This window comes from Naegleria fowleri, assembly GCF_008403515.1.
Source record: "Naegleria fowleri strain ATCC 30894 chromosome Unknown tig2, whole genome shotgun sequence".
NCBI classification, from domain to species: domain Eukaryota; phylum Heterolobosea; class Eutetramitea; order Acrasida; family Naegleriidae; genus Naegleria; species Naegleria fowleri.
In genome coordinates this window covers 619113-639845 of record NW_025407934.1, presented here as the reverse complement: position 1 = coordinate 639845, position 20733 = coordinate 619113, and the positions used below count along the sequence as shown (strand labels likewise).

General features: G+C 36.0%; 10 protein-coding genes across 10 annotated transcripts; 5 read left to right on the top strand and 5 right to left on the bottom strand.

Annotated features, from left to right (window-relative positions):
* Window positions 1-86: 86 nt before the first annotated feature.
* FDP41_000570 (uncharacterized protein) lies at window positions 87-941 on the bottom strand (the record flags this gene model as incomplete). The annotated part of the gene is made up of 1 exon (XM_044709253.1): window positions 87-941. One exon carries the CDS (start codon window positions 939-941, stop codon window positions 87-89), a length of 855 nt encoding a protein of 284 aa, XP_044569384.1.
* A 150-nt stretch (window positions 942-1091) lies between these two features.
* FDP41_000569 (uncharacterized protein) lies at window positions 1092-2317 on the bottom strand (the record flags this gene model as incomplete). Its single annotated transcript, XM_044709241.1, has 4 exons — window positions 1092-1601; window positions 1660-1668; window positions 1728-1804; window positions 1864-2317. 4 exons carry the CDS (start codon window positions 2315-2317, stop codon window positions 1092-1094), a joined length of 1050 nt encoding a protein of 349 aa, XP_044569383.1.
* A 1594-nt stretch (window positions 2318-3911) lies between these two features.
* FDP41_000568 (uncharacterized protein) lies at window positions 3912-4355 on the top strand (the record flags this gene model as incomplete). The annotated part of the gene is made up of 1 exon (XM_044709230.1): window positions 3912-4355. One exon carries the CDS (start codon window positions 3912-3914, stop codon window positions 4353-4355), a length of 444 nt encoding a protein of 147 aa, XP_044569382.1.
* A 112-nt stretch (window positions 4356-4467) lies between these two features.
* FDP41_000567 (uncharacterized protein) lies at window positions 4468-7614 on the bottom strand (the record flags this gene model as incomplete). Its single annotated transcript, XM_044709219.1, has 1 exon — window positions 4468-7614. The coding sequence occupies one exon, from the start codon at window positions 7612-7614 to the stop codon at window positions 4468-4470; it is 3147 nt and encodes a 1048-aa protein (XP_044569381.1).
* A 164-nt stretch (window positions 7615-7778) lies between these two features.
* FDP41_000566 (uncharacterized protein) lies at window positions 7779-9514 on the bottom strand (the record flags this gene model as incomplete). The annotated part of the gene is made up of 4 exons (XM_044709208.1): window positions 7779-8288; window positions 8338-8666; window positions 8757-9087; window positions 9155-9514. The coding sequence occupies 4 exons, from the start codon at window positions 9512-9514 to the stop codon at window positions 7779-7781; spliced, it is 1530 nt and encodes a 509-aa protein (XP_044569380.1).
* A 353-nt stretch (window positions 9515-9867) lies between these two features.
* On the bottom strand, window positions 9868-11571 carry FDP41_000565 (uncharacterized protein; the record flags this gene model as incomplete). The annotated part of the gene is made up of 1 exon (XM_044709197.1): window positions 9868-11571. One exon carries the CDS (start codon window positions 11569-11571, stop codon window positions 9868-9870), a length of 1704 nt encoding a protein of 567 aa, XP_044569379.1.
* Window positions 11572-13123: 1552 nt separating this feature from the next.
* FDP41_000564 (uncharacterized protein) lies at window positions 13124-13893 on the top strand (the record flags this gene model as incomplete). Its single annotated transcript, XM_044709186.1, has 3 exons — window positions 13124-13237; window positions 13337-13418; window positions 13544-13893. 3 exons carry the CDS (start codon window positions 13124-13126, stop codon window positions 13891-13893), a joined length of 546 nt encoding a protein of 181 aa, XP_044569378.1.
* Window positions 13894-14533: 640 nt separating this feature from the next.
* On the top strand, window positions 14534-17349 carry FDP41_000563 (uncharacterized protein; the record flags this gene model as incomplete). The annotated part of the gene is made up of 5 exons (XM_044709175.1): window positions 14534-14935; window positions 15098-15392; window positions 15466-16327; window positions 16375-16760; window positions 16850-17349. 5 exons carry the CDS (start codon window positions 14534-14536, stop codon window positions 17347-17349), a joined length of 2445 nt encoding a protein of 814 aa, XP_044569377.1.
* A 757-nt stretch (window positions 17350-18106) lies between these two features.
* On the top strand, window positions 18107-19616 carry FDP41_000562 (uncharacterized protein; the record flags this gene model as incomplete). Its single annotated transcript, XM_044709164.1, has 2 exons — window positions 18107-18407; window positions 18526-19616. The coding sequence occupies 2 exons, from the start codon at window positions 18107-18109 to the stop codon at window positions 19614-19616; spliced, it is 1392 nt and encodes a 463-aa protein (XP_044569376.1).
* Window positions 19617-19807: 191 nt separating this feature from the next.
* On the top strand, window positions 19808-20662 carry FDP41_000561 (uncharacterized protein; the record flags this gene model as incomplete). Its single annotated transcript, XM_044709153.1, has 2 exons — window positions 19808-20287; window positions 20474-20662. 2 exons carry the CDS (start codon window positions 19808-19810, stop codon window positions 20660-20662), a joined length of 669 nt encoding a protein of 222 aa, XP_044569375.1.
* Between the last annotated feature and the right edge of the window lie 71 nt (window positions 20663-20733).

The window sequence follows — 20733 nt, the reverse complement described above, 5'->3', positions numbered from 1 at the left end:
AACACAAAAAACTAAAATTAATTATCTATTCGAGTTACAAAACTTGTTTAAGAAAGATATTCCATGTAGTATTTCACATTGCCAATCTAAATGGAATTTACACAATTGATGGTATTCTTGTCAAATGCCAAGCATGTGGAGAAATGTCTATTCTCAATCTGAGCATTCTCACCTTGAATGGACGCCATACATTTCTTAATACTGTTTGCACACATCATGGAATTAATGCATAGCTGATATTTTAAAAGTTGTTTTTCCATTTCAAAATCTTCCTTTGTGGGAACATGGAGCTCTGTTGATCGAGGGTTCATGGGTTTTGACATGTACGTAGTAGTACTGGGCAGATATTTCGAGCACGCTGCAGAATTCGAAATGAGTTCCTCCTTCTTTTGAATACTCTGGAAAGCAACATCTCCCTTTTTTGCATGTGTCTCCATTTCTGAAATCCAATCGGGCGGAAATGTACTCGTAAATGATCCATTCAATGCAGGTTTTAATTTATCTTCCACTAAATCTTTTCGAAGTTTCTTCTTTGGACACGATTGGCATAATTGGCATTCCTGTAATGCTATGACTTGCTCCTGAATGCTCAATTCTCGACCCGTATTTGGATCTATGGTTTTTCGTTGATTCGTCAAAATACTGTGAATGATGGCATAATCAGGATATTTCGAACATTGCCAATCATAACTCTTTTGTTTACTCGTTCTGTACAAGTCCAATTTCCGAAACATGGTATCCAAACAAGAATAATAAAAAGCTTGTAAACTTGCTTTATCTCTCTCCGAGGAGGTGTATAAGGTCCGATTGATGAGTGCACATGTCGAACGATTCAGTGTTTCAATATCAAGAAAATTTTCGAACAATTCCGACGAGATGGAAGAAGAGGTTGATGTGTGGGAATTTGTTGTTGAAGTAGACGAAAATCCAAAGAATTTCATTTTTCTTTTTGCAATAAATTATTAAACATAACAAATCGGCTAAATATTGAACAAGTCCACAAAAATCATAAAAAGCATGTCTTAAAAAAGCGCCGAATTTGAAGATTATGATTGCTCTTTCATCTTTTTTCATAATTATCATTATGGCTGTCAATTTCCAATAGGAATCTTGTAATCGAATACAATGACTTTTCTCATTACATTATGACTATCAATAGAACATGCACTGATAAATGTCGTATTTCCAAGATGGTTGCCAATTTTAAATTCGTGTGAATATTTCACTCCATAAACATCGTGATTATGTCCAAATAGATGCACTCGAGGTTTGACAATTTTTACAGCCTCTGCCAACGATTCACTTCCTCTTCTGAAAAATCGTTGTGAAATTTCATCTTTAAAATCAGGAGGTTGATGCGTTATAAGAATGTCCAAATGATTTGTTTCAGAAGAGGATTTTACATGTTCGGTAGTAAATGGTTTGGTAAGACATGTCCAATCGGTTTGTGCCTCTCGATCACGTCCTGTCATTAACCAACTTGTCCAATAAGGTTTAAATCGTGATCCAAAGAGTTTAATTTTGCCATCTTCAAGTTCAAGAAAGTCATTCTTTAAATAGTGAGTGACATTGGTGAGAAGGAGACCTGCCATATCAGCATACTGAGATGTATTGCATCAATGATTCATGTTCTCATTCTTCAAAAATAGTCACACTTACAAATTCATGCTAAATTATTCATGAATGGTTACATGAATAAAAATTCAAATACTGTGAATCACACTTACATTTCCAGGAATGACAATGATCGCCTTATATCGATGCTTAATCTTTCCAAGAAAATTATTAAATTTAATAATTTCGTCTTCGTTGTGAGAAGTGGCAAGAAATTCAAGAGCTGACTGTCACTTCTCAAACACTTACTTGGTAAACAAAAATTTGAAAAATCTCCACAATGTATCAAGTAATCTCCTTTCGGTAATTTGATCATTGTGTCCTCATTCTTTTTTTCCTCAAAACTATCTCTCCTTCGTCGTTGTTGTTGTAAACCATTTTCTGAGCCATTCTTGAGAGGATCATTATTCTCATCATCATCATACCAATAATTATAGTGATCATGAAACAAATGAGTATCACTCAACACGACAAATCTCACCAATTTCAATGATGATGCATCTTTCTGTTTTTCCATTCCATAGATCGGAATGTAAAAGCCTGTTTCTTCAATGCCAGAACGAGGATGATCATCATCATTGTTCCTTTCAGTAGTGGCAATCCTTTCATTTTCGGAGGTTTCTTGAGAAAGAAGTAGGAACTCTCCAGCACTTTCAAAATTCGTTTGAATGAAACTGTGTGTGTTGTCTTCCTTTTTGTACATTTTTTTTGTAAGAATAAAGAACTAGGAACTCAAAGTTTCTATGAAAATACTAATTCAAAATGGGATGATAATAAGGGTGAAATGGTTGAGGTCCAGAAAACTTGTTGGAAATTTAAATCCTTACTACTAATTTTCATTGAAACACATCGATCCAACTTACATTTGAGCTCGACAGAGAACAACAAACAGCTTGTTGTTGTGGACGTTGTTGTTTGCTGGCAATCCGAACTCTCATCTAGGAATGTCCATTCCTTTTTAATAGTGAGCTCATTTTCTCTTAATGCTCCATCCATGGACCTTCTTGAATGTAATATTTGACACATCTGCTAATTCTTCCTCAAGAACTCTCGCTGTCGTACCACGTCACATCTCTTTCGTGACGTCTCTGATGACAGGTCATTGAAAGTTGTAATTTCATTGGATCTAGAACAAGATTCCCATGAATGATGAGTTGTTACAACTCATGATGTCGTTCTCTTTGATAAAAAGGTCATCTTGTTCTCTTTGCAATGATAAAAAACCTCGAAAAAACAATGACTTATTTCAGACCATTTTGACACTCTCATGAAAGCAACCAACACTTTTTGGGTTAGAAAGTACTATCTCAACTTGGTATGTTGTTTTTTGGTAGTGGTTCACAAACACCATTGAAGGATTGTGTTGAGACAGCTTGACAACATTGAGTGCTCGCGATTCTTTCAAATTTCAAAGACTTGTCATGAATTGGTGACACATGGCATAAACACCATTCATGGAAAATCGGCCTTCGTTCAACTTTCAACATGATTTAAACATAAAAAAGGGTTTTATGTGGACTAAAAGACACATTTTTGAGCGCTACTTGTTTGGGCAAATCTCTTTATTATTGTTATTTTTTGATTTCATGCCAAAAATTCCACAAACAACAATTCTAACCCATTTATGGTATATTTAAGGAGTCTCAATTTGGAATTGAATAATAAAAGTGGTTTTTCTAAAAATGATTACTAGCACCAATAACAACGTCAAACGGTCCTCCATGAAGATGAATTTTCCTTGTGAGAACGTCCATTTCGCAATAAAATCGATTCATCATCCGAGCCCGTAAGGGATATATACAAAAAAACAACAACTCGAAACACCTGCCAAATGTCAACTATGATGGATCACGTCAATGTTTCTTCTTCTCTCAATCACTCACCATCCTCTACTTCAATTAAATACAAATTCCATTCCTCTAACAATCCGTCTTCAAAGAATGGCATCACTCCATCCAATACCCAACAATTTATCTTCAACTTTAAATCTTCGACGCCAAATATCATGTCTTCATCTCCAATAGTTGGAATCCAAAAAAAGAAAAAAGTTCATTCTAATGACAAGTTTCGATACTATTCTCCAACAATTACTACTTGCACAACATCAGTGGTTTCACCCAATTCACCTTCTTCACCACAAAAGCTCAACGAAACAATTCCGAACTCTAAAGTCGCTACAAAAGGAAATTCGACATCTGGCAGCAAAACAAGAGAATGTTTGTTCTATGTACAAACCTGCCAAACAGACACACGAGGTAAACTCGTTGTTAAGAGAAACAGAGAGCCTTCTTCGATGAATGGTCAAAGAAAAAAGCCCACCCAGTGAAACTCTCTTAAATGCTAATCTGCCAAATGTCAATTTTGTTGCATCTCCTTCTTCCAGTTTTGATAATCAATCCCTTCAAACAAAGCAATCTCCCACTGTTGCCACAACCACTGTTTCAACTCCGTTCAGTTACATTCCAGACAATACTAACAAGACATTCAAAGTTGACCATCGAAATCAACAAGGAACAACCTCGAATATCACTACAACTCAACCAAGATCTTTTCCAATTACGCAACAAAATCAGTTGCTTCCTTCTATCAATGAACTTTTGAATCAGAGTGCTACTTTCATGACAAGTGCAAGTTGTCATCACTTTAATTACAATGGAAATAGAGCTATATTGCCTTGCGTGCATGATTTGGTTTCGCATGGTTTCCAATTTTCCCAATCTTCCTCAATTTTCACATTGTGAACGACTGATTAATTGTGAAAAATATTTATCATCATGTTGGCCATTTATGGTAATAGCTGCTAATTACAATAAACTTGTCCTAACGTTAATTGTGAAATAACTGCACTACGCTTTATTTACATGCTCCTTGACTATTCGATCGTGTTAAAAAAGCCGAAAATTCCATGGATCTGCTTGTTTTCAAACTGTGAGATTGTCCATTGTTTTGAATCGAAGATTGCTTATTCAAAACAAATCCAGCTCTTAATTTCGTTTCAATATCAAATCCAATACTTTTCAGTTTTTGATCGTAAGCTCCTTCAAAGAGCAGCTTTTTCTGATTGCTGTTTAATACGCAATTATTTTCAGAAGTGGCACTCGTGTCAATATTGATACTTGTTGCATTTCTTGTATGTTTGTTATTGCCACTGTGACTCAAATTGTACCATAAACAAACGGTCACATCTCTCAGAATAATTATGGAGAAGTTAGATCCTCTCTCGTTGAGACAATGAAAAACACTAGGGTTAGAGCAAGTGGATGAGTTAGAAGAAAATGCAAGACTTAAATCCATCGAAGTTGGTGAAGTGATTGAACTTCTTGAAATGTAATGCATCGAAGTTGGTCTTCTATTTTTTGTACCTTTTGGTGTTGAAACTGATAATGATCCACTTGAAACATCCGCCGTTGGTGTTGAAATATTTTCAAATTCCGATAATTCTTCAACCAGTTTTGCAAACGCAATCGAACTGGTTTTAAAATCCACAATTAAATTTTTGAGATATGAAATGCAATTTTCCTCAATTTCATTAAAGGTATTTGGCGTCACACTCAAGATCTCTTTCCGTTTTGGAGATTTTTTCATGGACAACCTTCTTGACTTGGGTGATTTTGGTGTTTCTGATGTGGAAGGAGCTGTCATGGATGAGTCTGTACTTTTTCGTGTAATAGTTACAGTCAGTTCTCGATCCATGGTATTAGTCGATCCACTCATAGGTTCTTGGTGTGACTCTGTCACTTGATTTTGCTGTTGCTGCTGAATAGGTGGAGAGGATGACAAGGAGGTACTTGTAGTGGTCGAGGATTGATTATTTTGACTTCCATTAGCTTCACATGAATGCTCATCTGCATGGGAACAACTACTTGAACTACTTGCTCTGTGTACGACAATTTCTGTCGTAGGAAGCGATTTCACAGGAGATATTGGAGATGAGGAGAGAGGAGAAATGTTGATCGTGTCCGATTGATTTGGTTTAAATTGAGGAGGTTGTGGCAATTGTCGAGGCGGTGAATGTTCAGCATTTGAATTCATATCCAGAGAATTGGAAGTTTTCTTTTTTCGTCGACCAATAGAAGAGAAAAATTCTTTAACCTTAGATGACACCGTCGATGGAGTTTTCTTCTTTTCTGGAGTTTTCAATGTCGAATTGCTTGTGTGAATATCTAAAGGAGATGTTGGAGATATTCCAGTAGATCTTGGCAGTGGATTATGTACAGAAATTGCATTGGAGGTCGTTGGTTTGGAAATTACAATGGGAGGAGAGGAAGAAGCACTCACAGTTGTTGTCTCCACTGTGGTCGCTCGTCTTTGTGTTGAAGACAGATCAATACTGTTGACGGTGGTTGCATGACAATCGGTTTCGGTGTATCTTCTTCCTTCTAGAGCAGTGGTGTATGGCTCAACTTCGCTTGAAATAGATTCTCTACTATTTTCATGAATAGTCGAATTTGAAATATCTATCGAAATTGAATTATTTTTCAATTTGCCTTGTTCTCCCTTAATGTATTGCTTTCCGAAAAAGGAGAAACTATTTCTTGCAGATTTTCGTGTTGAATTTCGAGGTGACTGGCGTGGAACTCGAATAGATGAGAAGGTCATTGTGGTACCAATTGAAACGTTTGAATGATTTTTTTCGGATCCAAATGTGAACGATTTGCTCAATTTTGATGATTTAGAAAAAATTCCAGATTGATGATATCCCAGAATGTCAGCTAGTTGATGATGTGAAACCGAACTATCCATCATTCCGATTTCCTGAATGACTTCTGCATTTAAATTAAAAACACTAGAAATATCTCCATAATTTGGGAGACTAACTCTTGGAAGAAATTGTTGAAATTCCTTCTTATTCAAACTACTAATTGTATGATGATGTTTGTAGGGTTTTCCAGTCGAAAGAAATGAAGAATTTTCAATTGTTGAAATGGTGGTGTCAGAAGGTTTTCCTTGTGACGTGGCGTCTATATCATCATGAGTCGTTGGATTGCCATGTGACATTGTCACACTTGATGTATCAATGGATGAAGTACTTGATGAAAAACTTTGCCCCTTACGAATGAGTGCTTGATCGAAGTGAGTAGATTTCTCTTCTTCTCGATGCAATGGATGATTGTAATATGTAGACCATCGATGATGTTGCATTCTCAACCGTGGAGAAACAATAATCGACGGAGATTCAGTTGTTGATTGAGAATTGACGGGCTTATCCGAAGAATTCGTGAGAGGATCATTTTGTTGAAGCCGTGTGGAATACTTCACCAATCGAGGGTCAATGAAAATCATTTCGTTGGTCACATTCGACAGAATGCACAACTCGACACCACCACTTCTCATCGCAGAACTGGCAAAAAAAGAGTTATAATTTTCGCTATTTCGTGATGTAGGAGTAGATGGCGGTTGTTTGATTTTTGGTGGTGGTGGAGGCATTGACATTCGATCTTCGTTATTATTACTCTTTCCATTTGCTTTCGTGGATGGGCTGTTGACAGCTGCTTGATCAAAATCTTTGGCTGTGATCCATCCAGGACTCGAAAGATTGCTTTCATGTGACAATGAAGACTGTCGAGACAATCCACGACAATGATTGGATTTTTCATCCGAAAGGCCACCTGTCAGTGATGATTGCTGATTTTTTGAACTATTTATGCTAGGAGTAGAAGGATTAGTAAAGGCGTCATTGTTATGATGATTGTTATTACTATAATGATGATACGTAGAAGGAGTTGGTGATTTTAAATGAATTGGAGAGGATAGGGTGATGGTGTTTGTTGTATTCTCTTGTGGTTGGTCTTGGTGCCGTTGTTGTTGTGGGTGATGATGGTGCAAAGAGGATGATAATCCGAATAATTCATTAAATTCCGAATAATGATGTTGTAAGAGTTGAAAAACGAGTTCGTTAGTGAGAGAACGATGTTGTGGTGCAATGTGGACGTTAGAAAGGGAATCTCCTTGGATCCACAACGAAGAAGGCTGTTTGTTTTTGCAACTTGTCCCGCTCATTTTTTTTCATGATGACATTTGGCAGGTCCAGGAATCAAATCAGGAATGAGGATAGTGAACCAATGAAATAGTATGTCTAAAGATTGAAAAAGCAGTGCAATCATTTTATAAAACAACATCTCAATTACCAAAATTAAGGAATCAATTACAATTTATTCAATATGTTACAACTTGCTTCCAGAAGGTTCATTTGCATTTTCGCACACCTTCTCATCACTGCTTGATTTTTGTGGAAATTGTTCGCTAAAATGTTGAGGTAACCATTCTGGAATTTTCACATTTCCTTGAGTTTGCAATCCTTCCATTAATGGTGCAAAGGATTGAACCATTTTCAAAATGGGTTGCATCGTATCGCTATTCTTGTCTGAATCTCCTGAAGTGTTCCAAATATTAATCTTTGGATTAAGGCCTCGTACAGCTTCAGCACTTTGTTTGGCCAGTTCTGGATACAAGTTTGCGTTGAGAGCAAGATAGAATTGCGTGAGAGCAGGGTGACGTCCACACGACTCGTAAATCATTCGAAGACCATTAGCCTGAGCTTGCAGTGTGAGTTCAATGGCTTCTGCTTTCTTCTTTTCACTATAGAATAAAGCATCAGCATTTCTTTCAATGGCTTCTGCTTCGACAATGGCTTTTGCTAAGGATTCACTTCTCATAAATTCAATTTGTTGTTCCTATTGGGCAAATATAATTACAAAATAAATCATGCAAGAAGGAACATACCTTGAGTTTGGTGTTGACATCTCTTTGCAATATTGCCTGTTTTTCTTTGGCAGCCATTTCAGCCTCAATTCTTGCAATTTCACTCTTCTCGAAATTTTCAGATCGAATCACTTCGAGTTGAGCGTTAGAAACTTCAATAGTCTTAAGATTTTCATTTTCAGCAAGTTTGGCCTCTTGTTCTAATTGAGCTTTTTTGATTCGAGTGTCACGACGATTGGTCTCAACAGCAATTTCACCGTCTCTTCTAGCCTCACTGACGTCTGCTTGAGCTTGATAGTTGGCCTTCTCAATGGCTCTTTGTTTTCTGTATTCGAAATATTTGTTTCTCTCTGTGGTAGGCATGAAATATTTCATGATGGAGAAATTAATTGTTAATTATTAAATCAACTATTCCAAAAAACCAAATATCTTTAACTTACCATCATAATCTGACATTTCCTTAATGTTTGCATTATAAATGGTCATACCCAACATGTTCAAATCTTTCTCGATATTTGAAACGACCTCTTCTCTAAACCTTTCCTTCGAATTGAACATTTCCTCAATGGTCAACTTGGCAGTCAAACCTCTAGTTTCACCCTCCACAATACCTGCAATTAAATTTTCAATGTCCTTTTGAGTGGATTCAGTTACTTTTGAACAATAAGTCATAAATCCTTCTTGATTTTTCAAAAAGTCAATTGGTCCTATGGTAAATGTGACAGGAAGTTTAAATTCGACTTTTTCCTTGCTCATGTTATGCAAATTGAACTAGTTCATCACAACAAGACAACCACACATGAACAAGGATACCATCATCAATCTTCATTCTACTTACTGTAAACGTCTTTGGATTAATGCTCACAAATGTTCCTTTCTGACCTGGCCAAATCACTCCCTTCTTGGACACCACAATATTCTTGATGCCCAAACCTGTTCGAACTAAATACTCGTTAGGAGCACAGACCTTGTAACGGGTGATGGCAAATCCCAATATGGCCAATCCAATGGCACCAGAAACAAGGAGAGCTGATTTCTTCTTGGGGGAGACTCCTCCTCTTTCCGAAGATGATGAACTCGTGTCGGATAAAGAAAAGGATGATGATTCATTCATTGAATTGGAGGAAGCTATTGGCATTTTCTGTGGATCACCTTGCTGTGGTGATAATGTTGATGATGATTTATCAAATAATCCCATGATCGTTGCAAAAAAGGATGAATGGGAACGTCGTTGTTAGTGAATGATTTTTTTAATTGAAACTCAGTTAGTTTATTGCTAAATGTCGACATTTATGCTCGAAAGGAAATTGAATGAACTTGATGTCGAGAGCTTTTTGATTGGAATTAAATCAACATCATGACATTCGAGTTGTTTGCACTTTCATACAGAGTGGTATGCAATATGAATACGAAGTCTTCAAGATATTGTGAGAACAGATCAGTATTGGGAAATCAAAATCTGAATGCGGTGTTCTGTCCAACTCCGTACTTCATTTAAAAAACATGAAGCAATTCCTGGAATGGTCACAACAGGACAGTGTGTGAAATGATTCAAACGTCTTCCTTGTTCAGCTTTTCAAGTTCCAATCCTTCCAGTACATGAGGCAGTTTTGAGTATAAATACTCTCTTACATCTTTATCTTGTGGGATCTTGTCGTTTTGGCTCAATCGTAATGTTGTTAAATTTCGAAGGTTTTCAATAATGGCTATAGCTCCTTTAAACCCAATATCGTTGTTGTTCAAACTCAGCCATGCCAATCCCTGAAGATAAGGGCTCGTGCTAATGGCAATGGCTGCTTCATTATCAACTCCATTACAATCCAAATTCAGTTTGATAAGACGTGTCAAGAAGGGACTATTTGCCAATGCAATAACAGCATGTGGGCCAATGCAGCAATATCCTAGATCGAGATACTTCAAATTTTTCATATTTTCACTGTTGGCGATGGCTATTCCTCCCTCGCTACAAATTGTATTGAAACCAAGGTTTAAGTGAGTTAGATTTTTGATGAATTTGCTTGTGCAAAGAGAGATAATGCTTGGGATTTCTATCTCATTAAGAGAAAGCTCTAACACTTGCAAGTTGCTCATATACTCGCTATTGGATATGGACATGAGCCCTCCATTGCTCATTCGATTTTCGTTCAAAAGTAAACTTGTCAGATTTCTCATGACTGAACTGTTGGCAATAAACTGAACTCCTCTCTTTGACAAATCGTTGGTGTTCAATTGTAGTTCTGTTAAATTTGTAAAATTTAGACTAGTTGTAATGGAGATGACTCCTTCCTCATCAATTTCTGTACTATTGAAAAGCAAAACTCTTAAATTTTTAAGGAATGGGCTCTCATCCAAAAGTTTAGCTGAATGATTCGGCTCGTTACAACCAGTCAGGTCTAATCGAGTTAGATTTTTCAAATGAGGGCTCTCAGCAATTAATTTTACTTCCTTCTGTCCGATGTCAGTGCATGAAAGGCCCAAATCAGTTAGGTTACAACAAAGAGAGCTCTCAGCAATTGCTTTTATCCCATCTTCTTCTATAGTTTGGAATTCCAATACTAATTGCTTTAGATTTCTTGCAAACTCACTGGATACAATTAGCTGCACATCCTCACTTTCAATTCCATGTTCAGAAAAAGTGAGAGAGGTTAGGTTATTACTGATCCATTTGTTGTCACATATCGTTGCAATAGTACTTGAATCCACTCCACAAGAAATTAATGACAATTTTTTAAGATGGCTCATGTTTGCACTTGATGCAAGGATTACTGTATCACCAACATCGATACCTTGTACTTGAAGTTTAGTAAGATTACTCATAAATTTGCTTGTAGCAAGAGAAGTGATACCCTCACAAGAAAGAGAGTGTTTTAAGTTGAGGCTTAAAGATGTTAAATTTTTCATGGACTCACTAGCGCTAATGAGTTTCAAAGTTTTTCCTTTGACTTCAACACATCTATGAACCTTAATACCCGTCACATTAATCTTATGTTGATTTGTTGTTAGACGCTGAATAGCCGAGTGAACAGTATCAGTGTAACCTTTGCTTCGACTCTTGAAATTGATGAAAATTGGAACATTTAGTGAAATGGAGTGCCATTGTTTGCAAACCCTCATACAATTTTTAAGAATATAACGATAGTGAAGAAAACTCAATATTTGGTAAATCATGTCGTTTCCAAGAAGCTCGTGAATGCTTGAGTCGTTTTTTTTCTTTTTATAGTGAGTCTCCTCCGAATCATGGAAGGATCTAGCCATATTCGATTATCGAGTATTACCTAAAAAAATGGATTTAGAAAGCGCATCTCTTTTCATCTGAGGACAATGAAGTTACTCTTTGTAGACACATGGTGGGCAAACAATGGAATTCAATGTGTAAGGAGAAGGATTTCACTATAGTCAAATTTATTTGTGATTAGGGATGGTTCTACAACCTGCTTGGGCTGGTTCGCTCAAATATCTACACACTCCACTATCTCAAATATTCTTCTGAATCAAGAAGGGGTTATAGCTCAGTTGGTAGAGCGTGTGCTTTGCATGCACAAGGTCCTACGAGAAATCATCATTCAATTTTCTCTTGTGAGGGTTACATGAATTGTTGTTGTTTCCGTCATTCATGACTATCTCATCCCACACGTGTTCGGGGATCGCCTCTCCAATGTTTGTTCCCATTTTTTTGAAGGTTTGGCAAATTGCCTTTGGATGTGAAAGCAAAGCTTGCATGACAGTACGTGATAGTTATTAATATTATTCCAAATATAATGAAACAAGAATTCCCGTGTAGTCCAATGGTTAGGATACCTGGCTTTCACCCAGGAGGTCCGGGTTCGATTCCCGGCATGGGAGAATATTTTCTTTTCCGTGTTTTAATGGTCAGATTTTTGGAACTAGAGTTAGAATTTTGCACAATTATCCAACCCAAAAAAATAAAAAACAAAATTTTTTCTTATTGTTTGAATTAGTTGTTAGTTAGAGATAGGGTGAAATATTTGTGGTATGGAAATGATCCTTACTTGTTTCTCATTTCGTATTGTTGAAAAGAACAATCAAAATTGCAATTTGGTCATCAGATCCAAGTGAAAAGGTATAAAACAAAAAAATGGAGTCACAGGGAATCGAACCCTGGACCTTGTGCATGCAAAGCACACGCTCTACCAACTGAGCTATAACCCCTTCTTGATTCAGAAGAATATTTGAGATAGTGGAGTGTGTAGATATTTGAGCGAACCAGCCCAAGCAGGTTGTAGAACCATCCCTAATCACAAATAAATTTGACTATAGTGAAATCCTTCTCCTTACACATTGAATTCCATTGTTTGCCCACCATGTGTCTACAAAGAGTAACTTCATTGTCCTCAGATGAAAAGAGATGCGCTTTCTAAATCCATTTTTTTAGGTAATACTCGATAATCTCCATATGGATGAAGTTACTCCTTTTGATGCTGTGTGGAAACTCACGACCTTCCATCTCTGCTCAAAGAACGCCACACTCACTGGACCTTACGCATAAAGAAAACCTTTCAGTTCGCATCAAGTCTTATTAGAGATGATGACAGAGATGATAACATTTTGATGACTATTGCACAATACTATCGCTCACTATGTTGAAACCGAAATAACCATTCCTTGGACACTTTTTCATGGCATCTGTTGTCATGTTATCACAATTTATCATTTGTTGCATGTAGTGTTGGAAACAAAAACCAAATAGGCCAACAGTATCGTCGAAAAAATCAATGCACATTACAAGACCAATTATGTGAATGAAATTAAAAGATACAATACCTCAGCGTTGGGATTCTTCGATACAATGAAGAATGCTTTGGCTGTGGGGGATTGTGACATTGTGACTGCAAACACTCGACCTTTGGATGAGAGAAAGAAAGACGTTCACTTTCAATGTGAGTTTGAATATGCTTCCAATGTAAGTTTGGACCTGCCTTTGGCTGTCAGTTGCCATTTACTCATAAATGCCATTTTTGTAAACAAAATTTTTTTGAAACGGTTCGTTCACATCGCGTAGGGATGGATTCGTTCTGGAAGAGATCCTCAACTTGTCATGAACGATGTTTATTATTTGAATAAGACTGGAATTCTTGTGGGTGGTAAGTGCATGCCAAATATTATTTTCCTTAAACGATGAATATTCCTTTAAACCATTAAAAAACACATCCTCAAATGTTTCATTCAACTGAATTGTTTCCTTAAACGTTCACAACGAACATCACAGCCTATGACGGAACAAATTTTGCAACCTTTGTCCAAACAAAACTAACAGCTGCCACCTACGTTCCCTTTTTCGCTGTCAACCTTCAATACGGAGCTGTGTTAAATCAAACTGTTCATGCCTTACTCGGTGATGCAATTCAATTCAATTATTGGAAAAAACAAAATCCAATTTGTGGTTGCGAAGTGAGAGCCTACGATGCGTCTTTTAAATTGGCCACATTTACTTATGGAAATATCACAGAGATGAGTTTTGGAGTGGAGAGTCGACATTTTCAATTTATTCATCGCATTTCTTGTATAATGGTCCTTGCAATCGTTTTGGTGATGATCCAGAACATGTGGTTCATATAAGCACAACCCCAATGACAAGTAAAAATTTAAAATAATATTTAATAATATATATTTTAACGGGAAAGAGCTGGTTTCGATCCAGCGACCCAGAATTCTAAACGACTGCCGCTCTGCGCTCTCCCAACTGAGCTACCTTTCCCAAAGGTTAAATACAAAAAACAAGCATTGGTTCTCTTGATGCCATTTATGTCATCAGAAATGCACACTTGACGTCATTCATCATAACAAAATGACCTCAAAGTCAGTACATGCCACAAGGTGAGGAGGGGTCGTCAATTATAACAAAAAAATGATCATGACAAAGATTTGTTTCGAGGAAAAAAAAATAACACAACACCTCCGCTAAGTGTTCACCTTGAGCACCCTTTATCACCACCCAAAGAACCATCTCCGAATCATTAAACTTAAATTTAAAACTTATCTCTCCCTCTCTACGAAGTACTGTACTGATTTGGTACCGTACAACTACCACCGGTTATAAATACTGAGATTGTTACCGTTGTGATCAAACTGTAATCAAGACCCTATTACGATGGCAGTTATTAAGATCAAAGCACTATTGACTGAATGGTATTTAATCAGACCAACAAGATCAGATTCGTTATACAAATTAAAAAAAAAGAAGAATAATTCAATTAGGATGCCCAGCAAGATCGGTAAAACAAGACCCAACCATGGACCCAAGCACTCTAGCTCACTTCAATCATTAAGCGACTACATTGCTTCTGCTAGTTCATCTGTAGATAATGAGCCCAATTTGACAAATAATCTCAACCCTACTCACAATTGCTCTACTAGTGTTGACACTAGATTGTACCCAACTATTGATCCAATAGCTGATGAAGAATTGGCCGCTAAAACTAATAGTATGAGCATGAGTAACCAAGACAACATTGAATTGTTGGATAATGAGCTGACCAATAACCTCAACATACAAGACATGTCAGTTGATGAAATTGTTGGTAAAACTTTTCTCAAACCCAATAATGCTAAACTAGATACAAATAGAACTCTTCTTGACACTGATCAGATTTTAGAAATTGTATCTGTTATTGCTAGCCCACACAACCCTATGACCTTAAATTTCCAACATGTTGTAAAAACCACTCTCAGAATACTCTCTGATGACATTAAATACGAAATCACCACAGAAAGAAAGGCTTTTAAAAACCATAAGGACAGAAAACATGTTTGGGAGTTATAGAAGGAAAGAATGAAGAATATTAACAAACTATTATCTGAGAACAAGAAAAGTAGTAATGTCCAACAAGACAATGAAGAATTCAACATCAATGACATAGCAGTGAAGGAAATTACTCCTCCCAGATATATTGCTGTTAGATATAGCAAAATATTTGAAGAGAATGAGGTAATTGAATTAATTAAGGACAACCTTAGTGGCAAATATGTCACCATCAATCCGAGTATTAAGCTCAATAATACCATAATTGTCACTATTGAAGATTGCGCTCAAGTAGAACAGGCAGTTGAAACATTACGTACAAAATTTAAAGAAGTCAATATCACTTCATCGTGTGAAAACGATACCAACAAAATTATACGTGTCCATAGGAGAACTATGGAAAACTACAGTCAAGGCAGATTGGAGGAATGCTATTGAAAGCGATACTGGTGAACCCATTGTTGAAATTGCTAGAGCTAGAATTGGTAAAGAAATGGCAGCAGTGATCACTGTCAAAAGTATGAAAGCCAGAAATAATCTATGTAAGGCAAAAACATATGATATCACTATTCCTAGAACAGAGGAAACAGTCACTATGAAAATCGACATACCATTCAACTATGCAATGGATGTGCAATATTCTGACATCATTGGTAGATGGCCTGAAAGAAATGATTTGATTAGAGCTAGAATACAAACGGAATCCTCTCTTGCCAGAAAATACAATAATGACCAACCTGTATCCATACTTATCATCAATCAAGAGAAGAGAATATGTTTGATTAGACTCAACAATCTATCTAATGCCATCAGATTGGTAAACCATGCTGCATATGGAATGAATGAATGGACATTGGATTTTGCTCTCAATTATCCAATGCTAGAAGATTTCCTGGAAAAGAAACCTGATACAGTTCACAAAATTTCACAAAATTTAGGCAGATCTTCTAAAATTGCAGCGAAAGACGTTTCCTTTACTCTTGAAAAAGTGCAACAAGTTCACCTAAAAGAAATCAAGAGAATTGAAGCTTCTATGGATAAAAGAATTGCAGAACTTGAGGCAAGACAGAATCAGAAATTGGCTATGGGATTTAAGGAAATGGCTAATATTATCAGAGCAAATAATGAAGAATTAATGATTACCAATAGAATTTCTACTCTAACATTTCTGTCTGGTTGTACAAAAGATAATATATATCAAGAGGAAATTGATGAGTGTCACAAAAAGCTAAAACTACTTGATTCACTTCAGTAGCTCCAGAATTATCTATTCTAACCCTCAACATTAATGGTCTCAGAGCAGAACCATTATCAGCCCTAAGAGGCTACCTCAACTCAATCACTCCTGATATAATCATGCTCCAGGAAGTTAAAAGCGTCTACATTGGTCCAGATTTTCCCTCTATATATTATTCTTCATTTACATATTATCACAATCCAAGAGATTCCTGTGGTGTATCTATCTGCCTCAACAAAAGCACTTTCAAAGATATTGAAGAAATCATCTTAGATCCGATCATTAAGAATAACGCGCGAATTATTGGCGTGAAATGTAAAATCAATTCAATTAATACTCTAGTAATTTCTGCGTACTTTCCAAATCAACCAGCTGACAGATGTGAATTCACATATATTCTTGACAACCTAATTGAAAAATATCCTAACTACAAAATCATTATTGGAGGTGATTACAATGCGATTTTATCCGAGAATCACTCCTCAAACGAATCTAGAAGAACTGATCAAAACATACTAGATCTAATCTAATTCTAGATAGAATTACCACGGAAGAGAAAGAATGGATAATTCAGAATTTGAAATCCACAGCACCCAATGAACTAGGTTTAAGACAAAAAACTATCAAATACATGTGTAAGGAATTACAGGAGGAAATTTTTCAAATTATTGAAAATATCATTACAACTGGATTTACTCCTGAATCTATGCAAAGTGTCAGCATTCTCCCAATTCACAAAAAGAATAAGGACCACTCAAACCCTGCTAACTATAGACCTATTGCCCTTATGGACTCAGGACTTAAAATAGCTACTAAATTAATCACCAAAAGATTGAAGGAAGTATTAAAGGGAAGATTATCATTAGCTCAATTTGGTGGTGAAGACGGCAGAGAAACTATTCACAGAGTCCTTTCAATTTACAATATGATTGCTTGGGCAAAAGGACAAGAAACCTTTTATGGTTTGGCTGTTGACATCAAAAAGCTTATGACTCATTACCGAGAATTATGCTTCGTGATGGACTGCTATTCTTAGGGATTGATGAAATTACTGCTGATGGAATTCTGGAAATATTAGGTGAATCTACGACAAAGTTTGTTATACCTAATGGTAAATCTGAATGTTTCAATGTGAAAGATGGATTGAAACAAGGCGACACCTTCTCTCCCCTTGCATTCAAAATTGCGCTTGAGCCTCTTACAATTTTTAGAAATAACATATAATGGTGCTAGTGTTGCAAATTATTGGAACATTAGTACAGGCGCATGGATTGATGATTTGAACTCATTTTCCAACGAACTACCTGAAATTGAAAATTCTTTGCATGACATTGAAACCTATCTTCATGGCTATCACATGGAATTAGATCATTCCAAAACTAACCTCTTCTCTGATAAGGAATGTAGTATCAAGACATTATCTGGAAGTACGATCAAAGTAATGATTCTATTATTATACTTGGTAATAATATTACCAATAATACTGAGGAACAAACGAAATACACTTCTTCAATTATTGAAGAAGTTAAAGAAGAACTAACTCTATTGGCTGGAATTTTCCAATACAGAACATTGTCAAAATTATCAACACAGACATTGTTCCGTATGCACTGTACCACCTAATTCCTCTTGCTAATGACCATCTAGAGAAACAAATTGATAAATTCTTTCGCAACTTTATATGTGAAAGATTAAGAACCAAGAGAAAATTAGCTCTCGAGTGGTTTTATACTCATCAAGACAAAGGTGGACTTGGATTAATTTCTGTTCAAGAAATGAGTTACTCGGACCTAATGTGTAAAGTCAGAAAGTTCCTTGAACAATATGATATTTGTCTTGGATCTTCTACAAGATTCCTTTGTGAACGAATCAAACAGGAGCATGGTTTTGACATCCTCAATGATCCAATCCCTACTTGGTATAAACCAGACCCATGGATTCCTCAATATCTCAAGAGAATAATTTTCATGAACAAATCTTCCAATATTAGATTGTGGCATTCGAGTGACCAATGGCATGAAAAACTCTCATCCCTTATGGAAAATTCTAAAGGTTTAAGACAATTCCTGCTCTATAAAGATTGGAACAGATTAAGTATGTGGGTTCCTGACCCTAAAATTTACAAGTGAAATTACATAATGACATCAAACATTCCAATCATGTCACCCAAATTCGCAACATTCTCAATAGCATGGATTTTGGAAAATCAAAGACGAAAGCAAATACTACAAATATGTTGGTAACAACACATCCATGTCAAACCTCTTGAACAAAGCTACACTAATTGGTACTGACGGATCGTGTAACAATAATATTGCTGGATACGGTATTGTAACTGATCAGAATGTTTCCATCTCAAGTCACACCTTAGGACAAGGAACTTCCACAGTTGTTAGATTGCTAGATAACAACACTCCTAGAACAATAGTTATAGATGCGAAAAGTATTTATGACCAACTTTTCCAATTCAGAAAATCTAGAGATCCTTATGTTGAAGAAATTCGTAATTATTTAAAAGTGAAGGATCAGATCAAAATTATGCATGTTAATAGTCATACAGGTAAACAAGATATCTATAGCCGCATAAATGAATTAGCAGATAGGGCTGCTAAGAAAGGTGCTGATTGTAACAATATTCTTACTAATATTCCATCCAATAATTGGTATATTATTATCAACAATGTATTATACACTCAAAACACTAGACAAACAATGTACAAACTTCTATTTCAACGCTTCCACAAAAGAACATATACGCCAAAGAACCTTCCTCCCAAGAACAGAAAGTTCACCAACATTTACCCCTCAATAGGAATCGGTTTCAGAACCTTAAATCTAATATTTAAAATTAGAGTGAACGTGATGAAGACTTTGGAAAATTTAAACAAGATATCCAAGACGAACTTGCTATGTCCTTGCTGTAGTAGAGAGACAATGCAACACATTATTTTCGAATGTAAATACTATAGTGATATAAGAAAAGAAATGTTTAGAAATTTATATAATATCTCAATATATGCAAAGAATAACAAGAAGTTCTCCAAACGACTATTGTACCTCATCAAGACTAAACAAGATATCCATAGCCTAACAGGTGCTAAAGTTGGATTGGGTAAGAAATGGGACAAAGTATTTACTAAGGAAGCTTATCGATCTATTACTAAAATGTGGATGAAACGAAATCATTTTTTCATGGAAGAATTGAAACTCACCTGGAATGAATTTGAACAACAATACGATTTTAATCCCAATTTCATTGATTTGAACAAGTTTAAACTATACATGAAATACCCACGACCATGAATAATAATTGAAATTTACAACAATATTTGAAATTTACACTAACCTTGATGACAAACAATAATTGAAATTTACAACAATAATTACACTAACTTTGATGACATGAACCACCTTTAACTGTACTAATTGCACACACAACCATGAATAACGTTTGAATTTTCGAACAAATAAACGAATGGACAGTGATAAAAAAAATGATCATGACAAAGAATCGGATCCTTCCTCATCAACAACGAGAAGGCTTCTCCTTTGATGATATCATCAATGAGAGTGAAGATTACTTTTCAAAATTTGGTTTGGCACGACCACCACAAAATACTAATACCGATCAAGATACTGCGAGTGAATATTCCAATTTATTGAATCGGAGCAAGCCTCCTTTATCAAGACAAAAACGAGTGTTCCGAAATTTGATCGGAATCATTATTATTTCTTCATTTATTTGTGGATGTGTATTGCTTGCTGTTGGATTATTATTGGGAGTTTTAATTAATATTGGAGTGGTGGATGCGTTTTGTAACATTCTATTTGAGTTTAAAAAACAAGCACCATTGGATGCTACATTTATTTTCGAAAAGATTAAAACACAGGCATCGACAGCTCCTTATTATTTGGCCTATGCTTTTAGTAATAATTTCACGATTGGATGTTACTATCGGCCGAAAGTATTTGGGGTAAGTGTTAGGACAGCTAGCTCAGTTATTGACGAAAATCACATTTTGTGATAATTTCCTGAAATTGTGGAATAATTATTGAATGAATTTGGAACATGAAAAATTGTTGACGTGTTGATCTAAATTATTATTTGCCTCATTTGTCAACGATTGGTCGAATGTGACTCGTGTTGGTCATCCATCTAGGATGTGGCAAAATTGAATTTCATCATATTTGAGGGCGATGTGAACAAAATATTTGTCAATGCATCCTCCTACTCTGAGAAAGGACAAGCTTTCGATTTTGGACAAAATTATCTGAATATCAAGTCGCTCATGGACAAGACGGGCCTTGAAAGAGATTATTTACAAACCATTATCAGTGGATGTCGATAGGATCATCGTCTCGTTAATCGGTGAAGATTCTTTTGATCACAACAGTAAACTGTTGAAAATTGTCAGACACG